This window comes from Akebia trifoliata, chromosome 1 (genome assembly GCF_017979445.1).
Source record: "Akebia trifoliata isolate Shusen 1 chromosome 1, ASM1797944v1, whole genome shotgun sequence".
NCBI lineage: Eukaryota > Viridiplantae > Streptophyta > Magnoliopsida > Ranunculales > Lardizabalaceae > Akebia > Akebia trifoliata.
In genome coordinates, this window is record NC_141375.1 from 30218595 (window position 1) to 30236886 (window position 18292).

Genomic DNA, 18292 nt, shown 5'->3' on the forward strand with positions numbered 1-18292 from the left:
AAGTACATAGGACCAAAACACCAGTATAAAGAAGAAAATGACTCCATTTTATCATTAACCACCATTGGTTTACAATGCACCTACCCTCATATATGACAGAAGCGAATAACTCTGTGGGCCTCACCACCTTGATGTTTGGGTTTTGAATTTTGATTATCTTTTTCTTTTTGATCCGGATTATATATATATTTTTTTATACACAATAAATTTTTTTAAATTATTTAAATGCCATTTATATAAAATAAGATTTTGCTAATCTACCTTATAATAAGAAAAAATTATAATTATTTACACTCGTCCCTAGCCAGGCAAAGAAATTCATTAATATCAATTTCGGTTAATTTTAGGAAAATTACCACCCTAGTTTATGTATATATCTAACCAAGGGACAATGGAAATTACCCATTTAAAATGAGATTAATCAAAGGCAAATAAGTGCATATATCCATAATTTTTATTTTATTTTTATATTTTGGGTATCCCCACTCTTCAGGTGGAACTAATCCCGCAGTCTCACAAACCGCCCCTTGAAAATTCATAGTTTCGTGGGGTTTCAAACACTCGACCTACTCTTCCTGAGAAGCTTATCAAAGCTCGGCTTTCCGTTAGGCCAACCCCTTGGGGTTGCATATATCCATAACTCACTACGTGAAAAAGCGGTAAATTCGACGTCCAATTCTTCAAAATTTCTTGGATTTAGCCAAATACGATGGACTTCAACGTCAAATTTACCCTTTTTTTCACGTAGTACTACACATTAATTTGTGGAAAAATGAAGGATTTTCATGAACACTTGCATACAATGTGAAATGAGAGAGAAACAATACTAAAGCTTAAGAAGAAGAATCTATGGATAAAAGAAACTCTTCAAAATGCTTCCCTTTATGGGGCTGCATTTCATTTCAATTACAAGATTTCAAAGTAAAGAGCTAATTAAACCACCCCTTCAACAGCCTCTTTCTTCTCAATCTCTTCAAGACCCCCATCATTCCAACCCTTCAACTCCTTCTCATCTCCCTTACTAGAATTACTATACTGTTGTACCTTATATTGGTGTCTCATTGCAAATATAAGAAAAATCAAGAAATTCAACACTCCCAACACTGCAAGCATCCAATAGAAATTATCTAACTTCCCTTTGTTCAGATTATTCCTAATCCAACCATTCTTTGTCACCTTATGCACCAAAGAAACTAACAAACTACTAAAAAAGAAACCCATTGAAACTGCTGTAAGGAAGAGGCCTGTGCTCATGGATTTCATTCTCTCAGGAGCTTCTCTAATGAAAAATTCGAGTTGTCCAACGTAAGCGAATGCTTCACCTGCACCCACTAAGAAGAACTGAGGGACTAACCAGAATACACTTATTTGGGTTTGTTCTCGAATTGCTACCGTCCTCCTTTGTTTCTCAACAATGGCAGCGACGACCATAGCGATCATAGCAAAGATGAGGCCTATTGCAATTCTTTGTAGGCTTGTCATGCCTTGAACATTATGAGTGAATTTTCGCGAAAACGGAACTAGAATTTTTTCGTTTAGGGAAGTGAAGAGGAGGATTGTGATGATGAGAAAGAAGGAGAGCGAACCCGATGGGATGACAAAGGAGCCAATGTTCCGATTCATGATTGTTGCTTGCTCGACTGAGAAGGTTGTCATTTGAGAGTAAACAGTCCAGAAGAGAATGCATGTGGACCAAATGGGGATGAGTTTGAGTACCATCTTTACTTCTTCAACTTGTGTCACGGTTGAAACTACGCAATGGTTGTCGCCACCTTCATTTCCTTTTGCATCGGAGCTATCTAAGATTGCTGCCTTGTCAAGGCACCTAGTAAATGGCACGGATAGTGAGATAAGGTTAGTAACTTCCATGTAACTATAGAGATGAGAATGAGTACAAAGATGAAGAAAGATAAAACTAGAAATAAGTTATCTCATTTGAAAGATTTAGGCTAAGCTAAATGAATCTTGTTCCAAAATCCAACAAGCGTTGGCTGCAGTGGTCAAGGCATCCTTCTAAAAAGGGAGAGGTCTTGAGTTCAAATCCCCTCGTTGGCCACCCAAAATGAATTTTCCCGTCTTGCCCAGTATGTGGGGTTAGTGGGGTATTGCATATACCCAGGGGATTTGGGCGAAATATGGTGCTTTAAGAGGTCAATTGCCTCACCCCTGCTAGGTCCAGAACACCCTTCATAAATAAAAAAAAATCTTGCTCATACATTCCACTCTGGCAAAAGTCAAGTCTTATGTTATTTAGACTGATTTCAGATCTGCTTTCTCTATCTCAGTCAACGCTTTTTTAGGTCTCTTCGCTCTTTTAGGATCTTCGACTTAATATTTATTCTAACTAGGGCTGCAATCAGCATTGGTTGGACACGTTCAAGCCTTCTAACTTTCTTTAGTTCATGGTCTATTGGAGCCACTCCCACATTTTCCCAAATGTAGGAGATAAAATTAAAAACATCAATTAGTCTAAGAAATGCAAATTAAATAATAATCACATCTATGAAAATATAGAAAACAACTATAATTGATGATAAACCAAGGGAAAATTTGATCGAGATTGGTGGGTTGAACAACTAAAGTAAATTGCAACCTCGGATAGAACCTAGATTCAAGTTTAACATTCTAACAAGGCGAAAAGAAGACTCAAAAGAACATGAATTAAGGCAGTGGAAGCATATAAGAACTCACTATCAATAAAAGAAGATGTGACTTTGAACAAGAATTTAATAGAGGAACAAAATTCATTCTACATCAAATTTTTGGATGAGGCTTTGAATTTGTGCCATCTCACAGACAAAATTATGTGCATAGCCAAGGACAAAACCAATTGATGTTAGGCCTATGGATCAATCTGAACCATTCAACTAATCAATCATCTATAGTACATTATGTACCTCCTGAATGGCATAAGTTTATTCAATATGGTTGATGGTGGTCCCACTTCATATAAATGTAAGTGATTTATCAGACTACTGGAAATATGTAATATACAAATTCTGACTCGGTTAGCTAACTCAATTCGATAAAATTTCAATAGACTTATACTTAACATCGACTCAGTCAAGTTGGGATTCAACTAGGCTGAGTCAACTCATGCAAAAAAAGGATACTTCTCATGTTTTTAAGGGTATTTAAATGACTGGGTTTTAAAACTATGATTTTAATTAACTATGACTCTTAAAATATATAGTACCAAAGCGTTGTCTAAATTCCATTTGGAATTAGTGTAACACAAGGAGGAGGAGGAGAAGCTCATTGTCATATTTCAACATGATATCAGAGCAAATTTTTTATAAGACACTTACCTAAACCTTTGAGTATGCGAGACCTTGGCATCATGGTATTCGTTCAAAGAAGTAGAGAGATCTGAAGGGTAGGGTAAATTCCTCTTCTTCCAGGCCAAGTAAATCACCTTACATATAATCGTCAGTGGGCTCCCCTGAGGTTTCTTGAATCGATAGAATGGTGTTCCACCGAGGAATATCAAAACTGCTAAAAGCATTGCCCCTGCCGATATTCCATATCCAACCCCTCTTCCTACATTATCTTGTATATACACCAAAACCGTCACAGCGAAGAGAGACCCCAAGCTGATGCAAAAGTAGAAACGATTGAAGAAGAAGACCAAACGTTTTTGTTCCTTGGGATCTGTAATATCAAATTGATCTGATCCAAATCCCGAAACATTGGATTTTATGCCACCACCACCAATTGCTATTGTATAGAGTGCGGTGTAGAGCATTGCGAGTTGGTGCCCATTGGCCTCAATGCACTGATGGTGTTGCTTTCTGTAGTCATTGCATGATGGGGGTCTCATGTTGGGTATAGTTGTTGCTATCGTTAACAATATCACCCCCTGCCACACAAATTAATATTAATTGTTGTTAAGTTTATAAACTCTAAAATTTGACTCCAATTAGATTCATATCAGACACCATTGAGTTTTAGTTTACTTATTTTCCTAGGGCCAAGCAATACAACAACAACAAAGAAATCTTATTCTAAAGATTTGGAGTCAATTAAACGAATCTTGCTCTTTTATTATTGAGAATGAGTTCATGTTAACTCAAATATTTATTGGGGTTGCCTAGGTCATCTCACCCGGGCAAGTCAATAAAATATAGGACTTCTCTATTCTCAAAGGCTTTTGAGGGTAGCTTTCCATTAAACATATATACTTAATTATGATAATCTAACTATCTTGCGTGACATACTCAATTGACTACCTGATGTGACAAGTTTGGGATCCGTAGATTTGTACTCCTCAGGAAACATGGTTTCCTCAAGATACACTTTTTTTATGGGGAAGTTCAGTCGTGTATTCTGATGAGCGCATATCTACGGATCCCGAACTTGTCATGTCAGGGTAGTCGATTGAGTTTGCCACGTGGGGTAGTCGGATTATCACGATTCTAATATATATTTTCAAGTGATTAAGTTTTCTCAAAAATCCCTAGGAATATTCTCTATCTCAACCATTTGTTTGATATTAATACTAGCTAGTATTTTCCTATAATCCATTAAAAAAAGGACTTTTCAAATCTCAAACAAGGTTTAATCATACAACTGAGATATGGAGGAAGCATGGTTTCAAAATTCGTTTTGATGTCTCGTCTTGTCCGTGGAGGAGATCGAGTTGTCTTAGACGAGTCAACTCATCTTAAACGAGACAAACCACTTGACTCGGTTTACAATGATTTATTTACATATATTTAAATTAAATTAATTACATTTTTTAATATAATAAGATAGATTAGAAGATATTTAGTCATAAAATCATATTTTATTTATATAATAATATTTAAATTCTAAAAAAATTAATTATTTTAATCAAAATTTATAAAATCCCAATTGAATCAGCTTTGTTTTATTGTCTCGTTCAAGATTTTCAAAATATCGTTCGAGTCATCTCATTTATCCCACGAGAGGGTGTGAAAGTTGAGACACAGTGCTCTCAGCGCATGTCCATCTTGTTGCTTAACGGTACCGAGATGACTCACTCGGTCTTGGACAAGACTTAAAACCATGGGAGAAAGAAAATTAACATAGATTTCCTATGAATCAGTGCATGTTTTGTGGGGGGATCCTAGGATGTATCTTTGGAGAGACTCAAACATTGTTTGTGGATCTAGTTTTCTAATTAACTTCAGAATTTTCATGGCAGAATCCAGTTCTCCTTCAAATAGATGGTTGAGATGAGAGGAAAAATAAAATTTTCTTAGAGATCTGTTTGTTCTCTAGAGATTAATATAATATTAATTTTTGGAGATCCCTAGAATCTCATATTTGGTTTTAGAACTAAATATATCACCACCCCATCTTCTTTTAAAAACACACCAAATAATAAAGTTGGATCTATCTTTCTTTTTTAGTCGTGCTGGAGTGACCTTAAGACGGAACCTCATATCGCACTTCTTGATATGAAACTGGATAGGAACCATATACTTCCACATCAAGAAGTGCTATATGAGGTTCCATCGTGAGGTCACTGCAGCATTATTTTTTTATTTTTTTTCTTTCAATTTAATGATGCTTACCAAAGCAGTTACAGTCGAAGATATTCCAACGGTAAGGTAGCGGCCTAACTTAGCATCAGCCAAGAAACCAGCGAGAAAGGCTAGAAGATTGAGAGTACCCATGAAATTAGTAACTAGAGTTGCAGATTTGGAGGTCGAAATATGCAAAGTTCCAACTAAATAAGTCACCAAATTCATCGAAATTCCATTAACGCAAATCCTCTCAGCAAGTTCAGTACCTGTTCTAACAAAAAAACAGACAAAATAGTTTAACTTTTTATGTGAAAAAAAAAAAAAAAAAACAAGAAGAGTGACACATTAATTAATATTTAAAAACTAAAGAAACATACCTAAGATTAGGCCAGCTGAAAGCCATCCTCCTGTTTTGGATCTGTCAACTGGATTTCCTCTGAAGTCTACTGCTGTTCTATCATCTTCACTGTCACCATGGGTTGCAGCCGAAACCTACAAAAAAAATAAGGAAAATGGATAAGAAAGAGAACCCATTAGCATGTTTTTTCATAACTTTGTGGGATTTTTGGATTTGTTTGGAAGTTTGAATGTGGTTACCATTGTTGCAGAGAGAGAGAGAGAGACAGAGGGATGAAGGAAATGAGAATGATTAGTTGATCCAGGGCGGTAGCTCCAAGGCTTAAAAGAGGATAGTAGAGAGAGAGGCGGACAGAAAAGGGGTAATTTAGATATAGCCCTTAAGGTTTTGGTGAATCTTTTAGATATACGATTGCATTTTCAAGCTAAAGAAATTCCTCCTTGTCCTGGTCTTCTATGAGGGACAAATACCAAGACTTAAAATGGGAAAATTATTTAAAGGACCCTCATGGAAGGATTTTTTTCTAAATAACTCTTAAGTTTTGTGCGGTGCTTAACAGGAGATTTAGTAAAAAAAAATTTCTTTCTAAATAGTCCTTGTACTATCAAATTCAAAAAATTTACTATCAAACTTAGGGGTATCAATGGGAGCCCATTTAACCGAAATCAAACCAAAAGCTCTAGTTCCAAATCTTTTTTTATTAGAATCGATTAGAGCCGGATCAAAAATATAATCGAATCAACAAGAATCGGAACCGTTAGGCTCCAAAATAAATGAAATCGGAACCGATTTATTTTCAAACTATAGAAGATTTAAGGTATTTTTTATTTTAAAATAAATACATGTTATATCTAATTCTTCAATTTTTCATATAAATTATCTTTTGAAACTCAAAATGAGTTATTTTTCTAAATTTTTTTTTACTTTTAAGAAAGATAACTTTTTAACTTTTGAAAAAAAATCATTATTTTGTTTTTTTAGTATAACAAATTATAACTAATTTAATAATTTTGTTGATTATATGTTAATTTTTGTAAGGAAATTTTTTGTTATAATGATTTGAAATACTTTTTTTCTTATTTGATTCTTGAGAATCAGAACTGACAAGAATCGGAATCGAACTAATATTAATGGTTATAGTTCTAAGTTCCTTAAGAACCGAACTAGAATTGACCCATTAACACCCCTAGTCAAACTCACCTTTATGTATTGTCGAGTTTGACACTAGTAAAATCCATCCATTATGGAAAGATTGACTAAAAACTTGAGACAACGACTTGTTTAGATGATTTCAACCCAAAAGAATAATTCTTGATTGATTTTTATTTAAAAACTAATGAAAAAAAAAAAAAGGTGAAAAAATACTAATTTTTTTACATACATCTTTAGAATATTTGAAAAAATCTTTGAAAATGACTTATTATTTCTTAAATCCTTTACAATGAAATGGAACCTCTAAAATTTTATTGAGTTGTCAAAAATTCAAATTTTAGATAAAAACGAAGAATTCAAACTTGTAAGACTTTCAATCTTGAGAAATATGGGAGATGAGGTCTAGGTACCATTTAGAAAGAAAATTTTTACTAAATGTCTTATTATTAAGCAATCGTTGAAAAATTAAGGACTATTTAAAAAAAATACCCTTCTGCGAGATTCCTTTAAGTAATTTTCCCAAAATCCTTCACTTCTACCTCTGATTTTGGTGGTAAGATCATCACTTCTTCTTTGGATATTTTTATTAATTATTCAAAATTTTATAGTGTTTTATTTTCTTAATAAATTAAGGAAGATATATAAATTTATCATAGATGACTTTGTCAAGTAAGGCAAGGGTAGAAGAAGACGTGTTTTTGGATATTAAATAAAAAATCAGTCGGTGTGGGGTTCAAAATCCGGAGAGTTGTGTCTGAGTTACCCATTAAGGACTGATTGAGAGAGAGATAAGGGTGGCTATTGGACGGTTTGGATGGTCTCCACATATCCTAGAGAGGAACAATGACCGGTCGTTTAAAAATTCTGTACTTATCGTAAGAGTTGGGGAATATTATTAATTATGTGGATGTGATGCAGCTTCGAAGGCGTTTAGAATTAACCAACATCTGAAATGACACACATGTGATGTGTAGAATCCTCAACCGCTTATGTTACATTCTGCTGAACTCCTTTGGCCCACACTTAAAGCCTGAACCGTATCACATTGAAAACACTTTCATCATTCATTTCGAGTTGATTCAATCGTCTGCCATAGACCACGTGATAACAAAAGCAAAATTGCAAAATTGTGGCTAGTAGTACACTCGTACGTTTGTTGGCGAGTTGGGATAAAACTTATCCGCTCAGCTTGAAGAGTTTGAAGATGATTGATTTTTTTTTTAAAAATTTAAGAATTTTTTATTAATAAAAATTAAAAAAAAATGGCATTTAGGTCATTTGCCATTAATCTATCATAAAGACAAATTTATGCAGGGTGTCCAAAATTTCAAATCAACAAAAATAATAGAGGGGAAAAGGGGCCATTTCATCAATAAAGGGTATCTCAAATATCTATTTGAAATTAAGGGTGGCATGTTATCTATTGAAAAAATATAAGGGTGTCTAAAATATTCATTGAAAAATTGAGGGGGGTTATCAAGGTCAAAATGGTATGCCATAGTTGGAAAACACCAGTGGTATCTCAAAAATAATCTAAATAGAGGGTGTTATAATAAATTTAAAAAATGAGAAGGGGAGGGGGGGAATTGCCATAAATTTTCTTACGTGCGATAAACTCAAAATCAATCCAAGTACCAATAGGACGAAGCAATTTTTAAAAAAATTTAATGGGAGCAAGTGCCCCCTACTTTAAATCTGCTTGTGGATGTGGGTTTTTTTTAATTATTAGAAGAAGAAAAAATGCAAATTAAGATACAAATGAGCCTTGAACATCCGAATTTGAAATGTATGATCAGACTATCTGTTAGTGGTTAAACAATCTCTAAAAGTCAAACTCGAATTATGTCCATGGACACCCCTAAATTAGAATATTTGATTTATAAGTTTATTTTGAAATGAGTCGTGCTGGAGTGACACGGGATGTACTGTGATTCTCACAATTCTGACATGGAGATGCATACATAACCGTAGATGGTTTTTACTCATATCGTGAGGAAACACATCTATGGTTATATGCGCATCCCACATCAGACTTGAGAGAATAGCAAAAATACCGTGTCATTCTAGCATTTTCCTTTTGAAAGAGGTAATTGAGGATTGCTCTCTCACGAAAATTAGTATGTTGTCTTCTTAGTAGAAACATCACTACTCCATTGGAAAATGGAGTTTATGAGAATTAAATTGAGAGACTTTATTTTATTTTCGACCTCCTAAAGCCAATGTGTGATCTCTTAGTATGTATGTGAGTCGTGCTAGGGTGACACAGGATTTACTGTAATTCTCACAATTTCGACGTGAACATGTATATATAACCATATATGATTTTAACTCATATCATGAAAAAACACATCTATGATTATGTGCACATCCCACGTCAGACTTGTGAGAATTGCAGTAAATTCTTTTTGTCATTTCAGCATTTTCTTTATGAATATGTGGTAGAGAACAAGTGCATGGTAAAATCCAAATCTGATTGACTATATTAACAGTAAAACGGTGCACATTTTTGATGCTGTGGAGCCCACAATCAATCATTAAAAGATATGTTCTTAGCCAAAAATTGATCGAAGATGACGGATGAGGGTTGGAAAGAGAGAGACATTTCACAATTAATCATTAATGGAATTGATTCTGAAAAGACGAGCGAGCGTGGTACCGTGGTCCCAAAGTATCACTTGTAGTCCCTGATTGGCACTAGGACTCTCAGTGACAGGGCCCATTAGTAACCAGGCCTCAAAATCCTAGTCCAAGCCCAATCTGTGCTTCCAAGCCTGCAAAACCCAAATATGAATCAGTCCTAGTCCAGCCCGATAACTCAACTGCCCATTGACTGCCATAATTAGTTGAGATTTTGATGGGCCTGGTATGAGAAATGTTAATCCTGATCTATTATAGTGCGGTTAAACACAAGTTTGATCCATTTTATTATGGGCCCATACACCCAGGCCCATGCATGGTGCAACGTTTCAAAAATCTTCTACTTTATGTAAGAGGCCATAAAACTATGGCAAATCCAAGAACATAGGCTTATAATAAATTAAAAAAAATGGGTCGATGATGATAGCTGGCTGGGTTCCTACCATTTCTGGGGACACCTAAGATTTCTAAGATATGGCTGTTAATTCCACCAATTTTTTTGGGCAATTGCAAATCATTATGTGGAGAAGATCAACTTCCACGCCCACTTTGTGATTCGGACAATTAATTGTTGAGATTGATATCCAATTCTTCATCTCGAACTCTATTATGATGAAGTACCTGCCAATCACACTTTAACAATCTAAATGAATTTGGGTTTATGGCAAAATTCTAAGTAATTTTTCGTACTTTCCGGCGTTTTGCTCTTTTGATGTATAGAATTCTAGTGTTTACTACCTGCTTGGTATGTTTTAAGAGATTTCTTTCTTTATTCTTGGCGAAATTCTAAGTAGTCTATGTAAAACCCTAGTTAGGTTTTTTGGGGTATTTATATTTCTCATTTTTGGTGAAAGGTTGTAATCTGTAACTACAAGTTTTCTCCTAATAGTGGAATCGACGTGAAATGTGTATGTGCCTCAATCTTGAGATAACCATGTAAAATCTTTGTGTGATTAAATAATGGAAATTGGAAGACACAGAGAAGAAAGACAACACAAATAGAAGGAAAATTACAGAGAATTATCGATGATAAGTACATAAAATTTATCATCTTGTTCATCATGCAAAATCGACGACTTTCACTGATGTAATCATCTTTTTAATTATAAGAAAATGGTATTGATCATTGTCCTCTTATTAATCAGACCCTCTCACATTCGACATCATTTGCTAATTTATTTTCAATCTTGAGAAAAAGGTGGAGACAGAAAGAGAGAGAAGATTTCCATCTTATGACAATGGGGCTATGGTCAATCCCAAATCCACAACTATAATTGGGAGATAAAACACTGGCTTACTCACATCCTCCTTCATTAAAGAAACTTAAACATTAAGAAATGCACACTTTCAAACTTCAAAAGCTTAAATATCCAAATCCAAATGTCAAAAACTTCACTACTTTTAAAGTTGTAATACTTCTAACAAAAAACTGCATTTTCAGTCATGAACTTTAGAAGTAAAAGGCCATTTCTTTAAGAGTTGTGCAAGAGTGATCTCGTATTGTACTCTTTAACGTGAAAGTGGATAGGAATCATAGATGCTATTTCACTAGTATCTCAATGAAAAGCATCTATGGTTCCTATACACTTTCATGTCAAGAAGTGCGATATGAGGTCGCTTCAGCATTATTCTTTCTTTAAAGCCATAACACTTTTGATAAGAACTTCACTCTTAAGCAAACCTAAAGGCATAAGTCTCCAATATCTTTGAAAATATTTTCATGTAAGGGTTGCAATGCATGGATCATACATATGCAGATCCGTTCATACAGGTGTCAATGGGCACCCATTTTAGCTTGAACCGTAGCCGAATTGATGGTGAACAATAGTAGGATTTACCATTTTAGCCAATATTTAAGAGGACAATGATCAATAATCATGTCAAATTCATAATTATAAACAATTCGATGAATGTATAATTGTATTTATCAAATCAAAATTTATCCTATTTAGATCCAATCCTAATGTACTGATCCAACGTTTTATTGGATCATATCCAGACCCAATAGGCTAGATTGCTAGAACTTACCCATGGGCCTCTTATAAGATCTGCCATGAAAAAAAAGAAAAAAAGTGCTCAAATACAATGGTTAGGAGTCATGAATCTGACTAATTGTTTTTTATTTTGAAGGCCCACAAATAAGTGGAAATGAAAGTATGGCAGCCTGGCAGGAGACTTTTGTCAAATCAGGGGCCATATAATCGTCTAGACACCAAGTGGGACCAATTAAAACGTTTGGTCCTTAAGAGTGCCACTGTGCCATATGCCATGGAAGAAGTGATAAAAGAGAATCTCTTCTTCGCGCACTTTCATTGTTTGCTTTTATGTAAGCTAACAAATTTAGTCTCATAGCTCAGTTGGTTTGACATATTGCAAAACAACTTACACGTCGTTGGTTCAAGTCCAACTTACCCATAACATAATAAATAAAAAAATAATAATAATAAAATTTAATCACCAATTTGAGTGGTCCAAATGACATGGTCCTAACTGTCTAATGAGTTTCAATTTTGAAAAAAAACACTTATTTTATTAAGTAGATAATTGAAATTAAAAAGATTAATATTATATTGTCAATGATATTCTATTTGTTGCGCCTTTTGACTGAAATCATTGATGGTCGTAGATTTTTAATCATAAGATTTGATTATTGGTGTCTTGATATCTATGTTTCGAAGACTCAAGAATGGAACTGAATCAAACTGAACCAAGGTTGGTTTTGGTTAGCTCGATTATAAGAGGTAGTCGGTTCAATTCCCGATTTGTATAATCGATCAAGTTTGATTCCAATTTTGTCCTCAAACCGAACCGTGTGCACCCTTACTTTTCGCAAATCTTCAAAAGAAGGGTGACTTTTCTTGTATCTCATTGTCAAATGCATTCCACTGGATTTTAGGAACTCCCTAGGTAATAACTTCAAATCTCATTCATTCTTCTAAAATTAATCCCTATGAAACCAATTATAGACATCCCAATTTTCACAAGTCCACTTGAAAAAGTCCAAAATTTTGAAATCTCAAATTTAATTTCAAATAAAAGCCAAAGGCCTTCACTAGATCCATGGTATCTAATAATTAATTTTATATTGCTTTGCATACCCAAACCTTGTCCCTAACCTAAACCCATTTTTTTTATAAACCAATCCAAACCCATTACCCATATATTCAACCTAAATCTAGTTTTACAACTTAGCTCATAATCCATTCCAAGCATATCCTCAACGTAAGCCCGCGCCTTAAGTCTAAACCCGCAACCCAAGTCCATACTCCAAAAAATCATGATCTAGATTCATATTCAAAACCCATACCTAAAATTTGTCCCATAGCCCATTCCAAGTCCATCTCCAACCAAAGTCCAAATCCGAACCTAATAATCAAATATCTAGCTCATTCCAGGCCCAGTACCCATGTCCAACCCTAAAAGCTTGTGGTCTTATACCTCTCCTCAAGAGAGGACACATGGACATGCACGCACCACAACATCAAGGTCACCCCGTAGCCCACAACTTCAGAAAATATCATGTGCCGCTCTTTTTTGGGCCCACTGGTGTACTATTTGATAAATGGCCTGGGTGGGTAATTCTTATCTGGATTTGGATTCACTTGGAGCCGACCCATAGTCTACCCATTTCACACCCCAATCCAAGACAGAGAAGATGCAATTTAGGGGTAATCAATGGACCATATTAGACCCAAAATTCAATCCATTCCAATCAGATAAGTAGGGATATTGATGAAGGATTTGGGTTCCGATATAGATCCAATCTACATGCATGTATGTTCATATGAATCTTATTTAGATATACGATAGACTAATGCTGGAATGACACAAACGGAGACAAGGGTGACACGAATGATGTGGTGGCGCACGCATAATCATAGATGCTTTTTACTCATATCTCGCAGAAAAGCTTCTACGGTTATATGCATGCCACCACGTCATTGTGCCACCCCAGCATAACTCCATGCGATATGGATTATTATAAATATACACATATGATATGTAATAGTATTGACTTGCTGGATTGAGGTAGGCAACTCATGCACACACTGCATGGGTAGTTTGACTGACTCACTAGCGTCAATTTGACAAAGCAGGGCACCAGTTAGAATAGAGTTATAGACAATCTGACCTTTACATACCTATCCAAAATTGTTGTGAGACGTCTAGTATTTTATTGGGCTTGGACTTCAAGAGGTAAAACAATATCAAAGGGGATCTTTTCCAAAGTTGAGTAGGCTCAGCCCGATGGGTCAAGTTACCCGACTGGGTCTATGCATTTTTGGGTTAGGATTTTTTATACTTTTTACTCTGTGAGGTTTCTTGTGGATGAGAGAATTGTAGAGGATACGGAGCGTGTAATCTGTATATATTGTTGATAGTGGATTTTCTCCTTCTACTTGTGTGTTCTTTTCATTTTTATTTGTTTTCTCTTGTTACGCTTCGGCACAAAACATAAATCAAAAAAGAGAAAATTGTTAAAGGCAAAGTTACGTTAGATCTTCCTTTTTTAACATTTATTTTTCTTTATTTTTAATTGACTTAATCATTTAAGTGTATTTGCAGTCATTTCCCCTCAATGACGAAGAAATGAACGAGGACTAACGAGCACCAAACATTCCAAGGAGAGGAACAAAGATTAAAGGCAGGATTGAAATCGATGCCCGCTTGTAATCTCATATCATATATGATTTAAGTTTCATACTTCAAATGATGATTCCAGTCATATCTGGGTTTGGATCAATTAAGAGCCCTATATGGAACTACAGCATGTACGAATTCCAGCCTTAACATTTGACACATCCCATGTGTCATGGACTCAAGATGATACACGTATTTATTATATGTTGCAAGAAACCCAACCATAACCTGTAGTACTCCTTAATTGCACGTTGTGGGTTCTATTTTTCATTTTCTCTATTTAAATAAAGTCACCAATGTCTTACATTCTCCCTAGATCTTAAGATATTTGCTACAAGACTTTAAGGGAATGTTTGGCAATAGTTTCGTCTCAATTTTTTTTTTTTAAAAGAAAGGTTGCATTGTAAGTCCGTTGGTGTCTAATTTTTGGTTTGTTATTCCTTGAGTAACACATCGATGTGATAGATCAGATGAACTATCTCTTATGAGTAATTTTAGGTAATTATAAAGATCAGTAGAGATTCTAGGATAAAATTAAATTCAAGGGTGTTTTTATACATGCGGATAAGACTTTTGGTTCAATTACGTAATTGGACATGATTTTGAAATATTTACGTACCCAAATAAATTTATTGATTTGTATAATACCTTTTATATGAAAACTTGGGCCTTGCAATAGTTGATAATTTAGAAATTCTCTATCGTGCCAAAGGTACTTCATTACCAAACGACATTTTTTTTCTTTATAAATGAGCAGCACAACATTGACAAGGCCCTTTGTGGAAAGTGGTACATTTTTCTTTCATGGAGAAATTCAGGTAATTTTTTTGGACTAAAATTCTTCTTGGAAATTTAGAAAATTTTCTTCTAAGAAAATATTTTTATGAAATCAAATCTTTCCAAAATAATTCTCTAAGATTCCATAGATGGCGGCCTAAAATTTTAACTTAGAAACGCTGAACATGTCATTAGCAAATGCTAACTAAGCAAATAATTTAATGGACAAGGACATTTTTAATATGAAGAAGGTGATTTAAATTATATGCATTGCAATGCACATAACATATGATTTTTAATGGCTAAATTAACCTGTTATGCATTTAATGACTATGAGCATACAAGTATTGTTGTCAAAGCCAAGTTTTGAGGATGTTAATTAGGCCTGATCACCTGCAAATCCAGGGCGGGTTGTCCGAGAAATAAAGCTAAGGAATTTACCTCAAGAGATTCTATTGGCACACTAACTTTTACTTACAAGCCTCAATTCTTTTAAAATTAAATGACTCTTTACATATAGATTTATGTGTTATAAGTTAAAAATAAAAAATAAAAATTGGCATGTTAAGAGAAGTTCTCTTGATCTTAAGCCCAAATAGTAACGTTGGGTTCATGGTTTTCGAGTGTGAAATTTGGGTTAGATTAGGGTTTAGTAGTAAGCAGTATGACCCTTATAACAGGTCAAGTTAGGATTTTTGGCAAGGCCTTTTCCTCGTGATTCATCTTAAACTTGTTGGCATCGATCTTTTCAATACATTCGGATTTATGATGGGAAAATCACGACACTTCAAGAGTATACTTGAGATTTTGTAGCTTATATTTATAGTGTAAAATGAGATGGAAAATGATGTTTTCTCCAAAAGGCCACACCTCAAGAGGCCAAATATATTGTAGTTTGTTATATATTGTCTTATAAATTAATTTCATCAAGCACCCGTCGACCTGGCCTAGATTTATCTCATCTCTTTGCACACAATTGAACCCACTTGAACTTATCTTTCTAGTAGTTCGATGTAGCGAATTTTCCATAGTCAAGATAGAGTATCTTAAAAAATTATTAACACCTAAATCCTCTAGATGTCATTGCATAGATCAGATTTGGAGAAAAAAAAATTAAAAAAACCTTTTTAAGCCAAGATGAAAGTTTTGAAAATAGGCAATCATTGAAACTCCAAATATTAACTATGTGTATTTGTAATTTAGATGACATGGAAAAAATCTTAATCATCCAAATTCACTATAGATAGCTACAGAGAAAAAGTACGACAATGGATTTACTCCCATCAAGTTATTCATAGACCAAATTATTAGGATACTCATGAAACACTCTCACTCTCATAAAAAATAATATATATTAATGTATTTGCATAATACCTTTATCCTAATGTGCATCAAGGGTGTGTATTAATTCAAAATTCAATGACCTTTTAAGTTAAGAAATGATGTATAAATTTTTATGTTCAAATTTTAAAGTAATGCTTGCATAGTTCGATATCCATTTATAAGCTTTTTAATCTAGCTTGATCTTTTAATACGTTACTCATTCTCTAAGTTCTTAATTAATTTGATTTAATCATGTTAGTTCCCATGATTTTTCCAATTTTCTTCATCTACGAAATAATTTGCAACTTTATGCTATTGTACCCAACCCTCAACTACGTTTCAATAAGAATAATGTTGAAGTGACCTCAGGCTAAAATCTTATATTGCACTTTTTAACGTGAAAGTGGATAAGAATCATAGATTCCAATGAAAGAGTATCTATAGTTCTTATTCACTTTCACATTAAGAAGTGCGATATGAAATTTCAATTGGAGGTCACTCAACACAACGATTTCAATAATTATCAGATTTTTACAATATTTCATTATGATTAATGTTAGAATGACCACAGTGGAGGGACACCTTGATGTGATGCATGCATATGTTTGTAAATGCATTTCTTCGATATACGAGTAAAATATATCTACGGACATGTGTGCGTCACTACGTCAAGGTGTCTTCTGCTGAGGTCACTCCAACACAATTATTTCATTATTACTTTAAAAAAAAAAAAATCTAATCTCTTCTCAAAGGTGACATACACTATCATTAGGGATAAAAATTTATATATCATGACTCAAAAATTATAGGATAATGAGTGGTGAAAGTAATTACCATTCAGTAACGCATGCAAAATAAAAAAAGAAAAAAAAAAGAAAAGAAAGAAAAGCATTGTCTAAAAAAGTCAATTTAAAATAATGAGTCAAATCTACACATTTTGTTTTTCATGTACCGGGAACAAAGAGCATTAATTCTCTATGATTGATGTGATGTGTAACAGTTATACGTGGCAAATTTTCAACCGCTGATGAAATGAAGATCTGATTTTTAAGAACGTGGCCATTGTTGTATAAGTCAGGCTTGTTGTCTCCAATCGCAATCTTTTGCGACAGTTTCCGTAATTAAAGGCAACGCCCAACGTGATTACGTAAACATTTAATTGAAAAGTGTAAATCAGATAGAGTGAGTGGGTTTGTTTGTTAGCCAAGTCATGATTCCGTAATAACAGGATAATATATACATGTTATCTTAACTATCTCTAAGTCTCCGTGATCATCATTAACTCCACACACACTGTAAACTATAAAGTAGAGACTTTTCATTTAAAGTTGGGACAACACTGTCACCACAATCATGGCATAAAATGCCACGTGGAGTACTTTTAAAGCTCTTCCCCCCTACTTTATTGGGTAAATTACGATTCGAGCTAATTATTCATTTTAATTACTAAAACGTGGACGTGCTAAATAGTTTATCAAGTGACAAGATTGTAATTTTAAAGTGACAAACTCGTTCATTATCGTTGTAGTGCAAACTCGATATTTGTATAGTAATGATCTCGTTAAAAGTAAGGAAATTTGCAAGATAGTCATTTAATATCAATGATATTGTCACTTTAAATTTGTGAAATTTTTTTTTTTTAATTTTCGATATTGTTATTGTATTTAAAATAAGGAGTGAACAAGAATTGTAATTTATCAAAAGTTGGTCATGTTTTTATAAACATCTTTATTTTATACAACCGTGACTATGTTTATATTTGATCCCAGGACTCAAATTCACTTAGAATCCCCCTAATCTTTATTAAGTTAAGTAAGGATTTCTCCTTTAATAAGGATCCTTGGAATCACCTCTTGGCATCCAAAAACATGAGCAAATACTTCAAGATTGTAGATGATGGAATTCTATAAAT

At 34.1% G+C, this 18292-nt stretch overlaps 1 protein-coding gene across 1 annotated transcript; it reads right to left on the reverse strand.

The window, feature by feature from the left end:
* Nucleotides 1-827: 827 nt before the first annotated feature.
* LOC147411633 (Major facilitator superfamily protein) lies at nucleotides 828-6265 on the reverse strand. Its single transcript, XM_086450610.1, has 5 exons — nucleotides 6090-6265; nucleotides 5870-5984; nucleotides 5541-5758; nucleotides 3309-3859; nucleotides 828-1825 (listed from the first exon to the last, which is right to left on the reverse strand). The coding sequence occupies exons 1-5, from the start codon at nucleotides 6090-6092 to the stop codon at nucleotides 934-936; spliced, it is 1779 nt and encodes a 592-aa protein (XP_086306736.1). The 5' UTR covers nucleotides 6093-6265; the 3' UTR covers nucleotides 828-933.
* Between the last annotated feature and the right edge of the window lie 12027 nt (nucleotides 6266-18292).

Excerpts from the sequence above, each read along its gene's own strand:
- LOC147411633 (XM_086450610.1), bottom strand. Across the intron at positions 5,759-5,869 it reads TTCAGCTGGCCTAATCTTAG|GTACTGAACTTGCTGAGAGG; the intron begins GTATGTTTCTTT and ends TTGTTAGAACAG. Across the intron at positions 1,826-3,308 it reads TCGCATACTCAAAGGTTTAG|GTGCCTTGACAAGGCAGCAA; the intron begins GTAAGTGTCTTA and ends GCCATTTACTAG.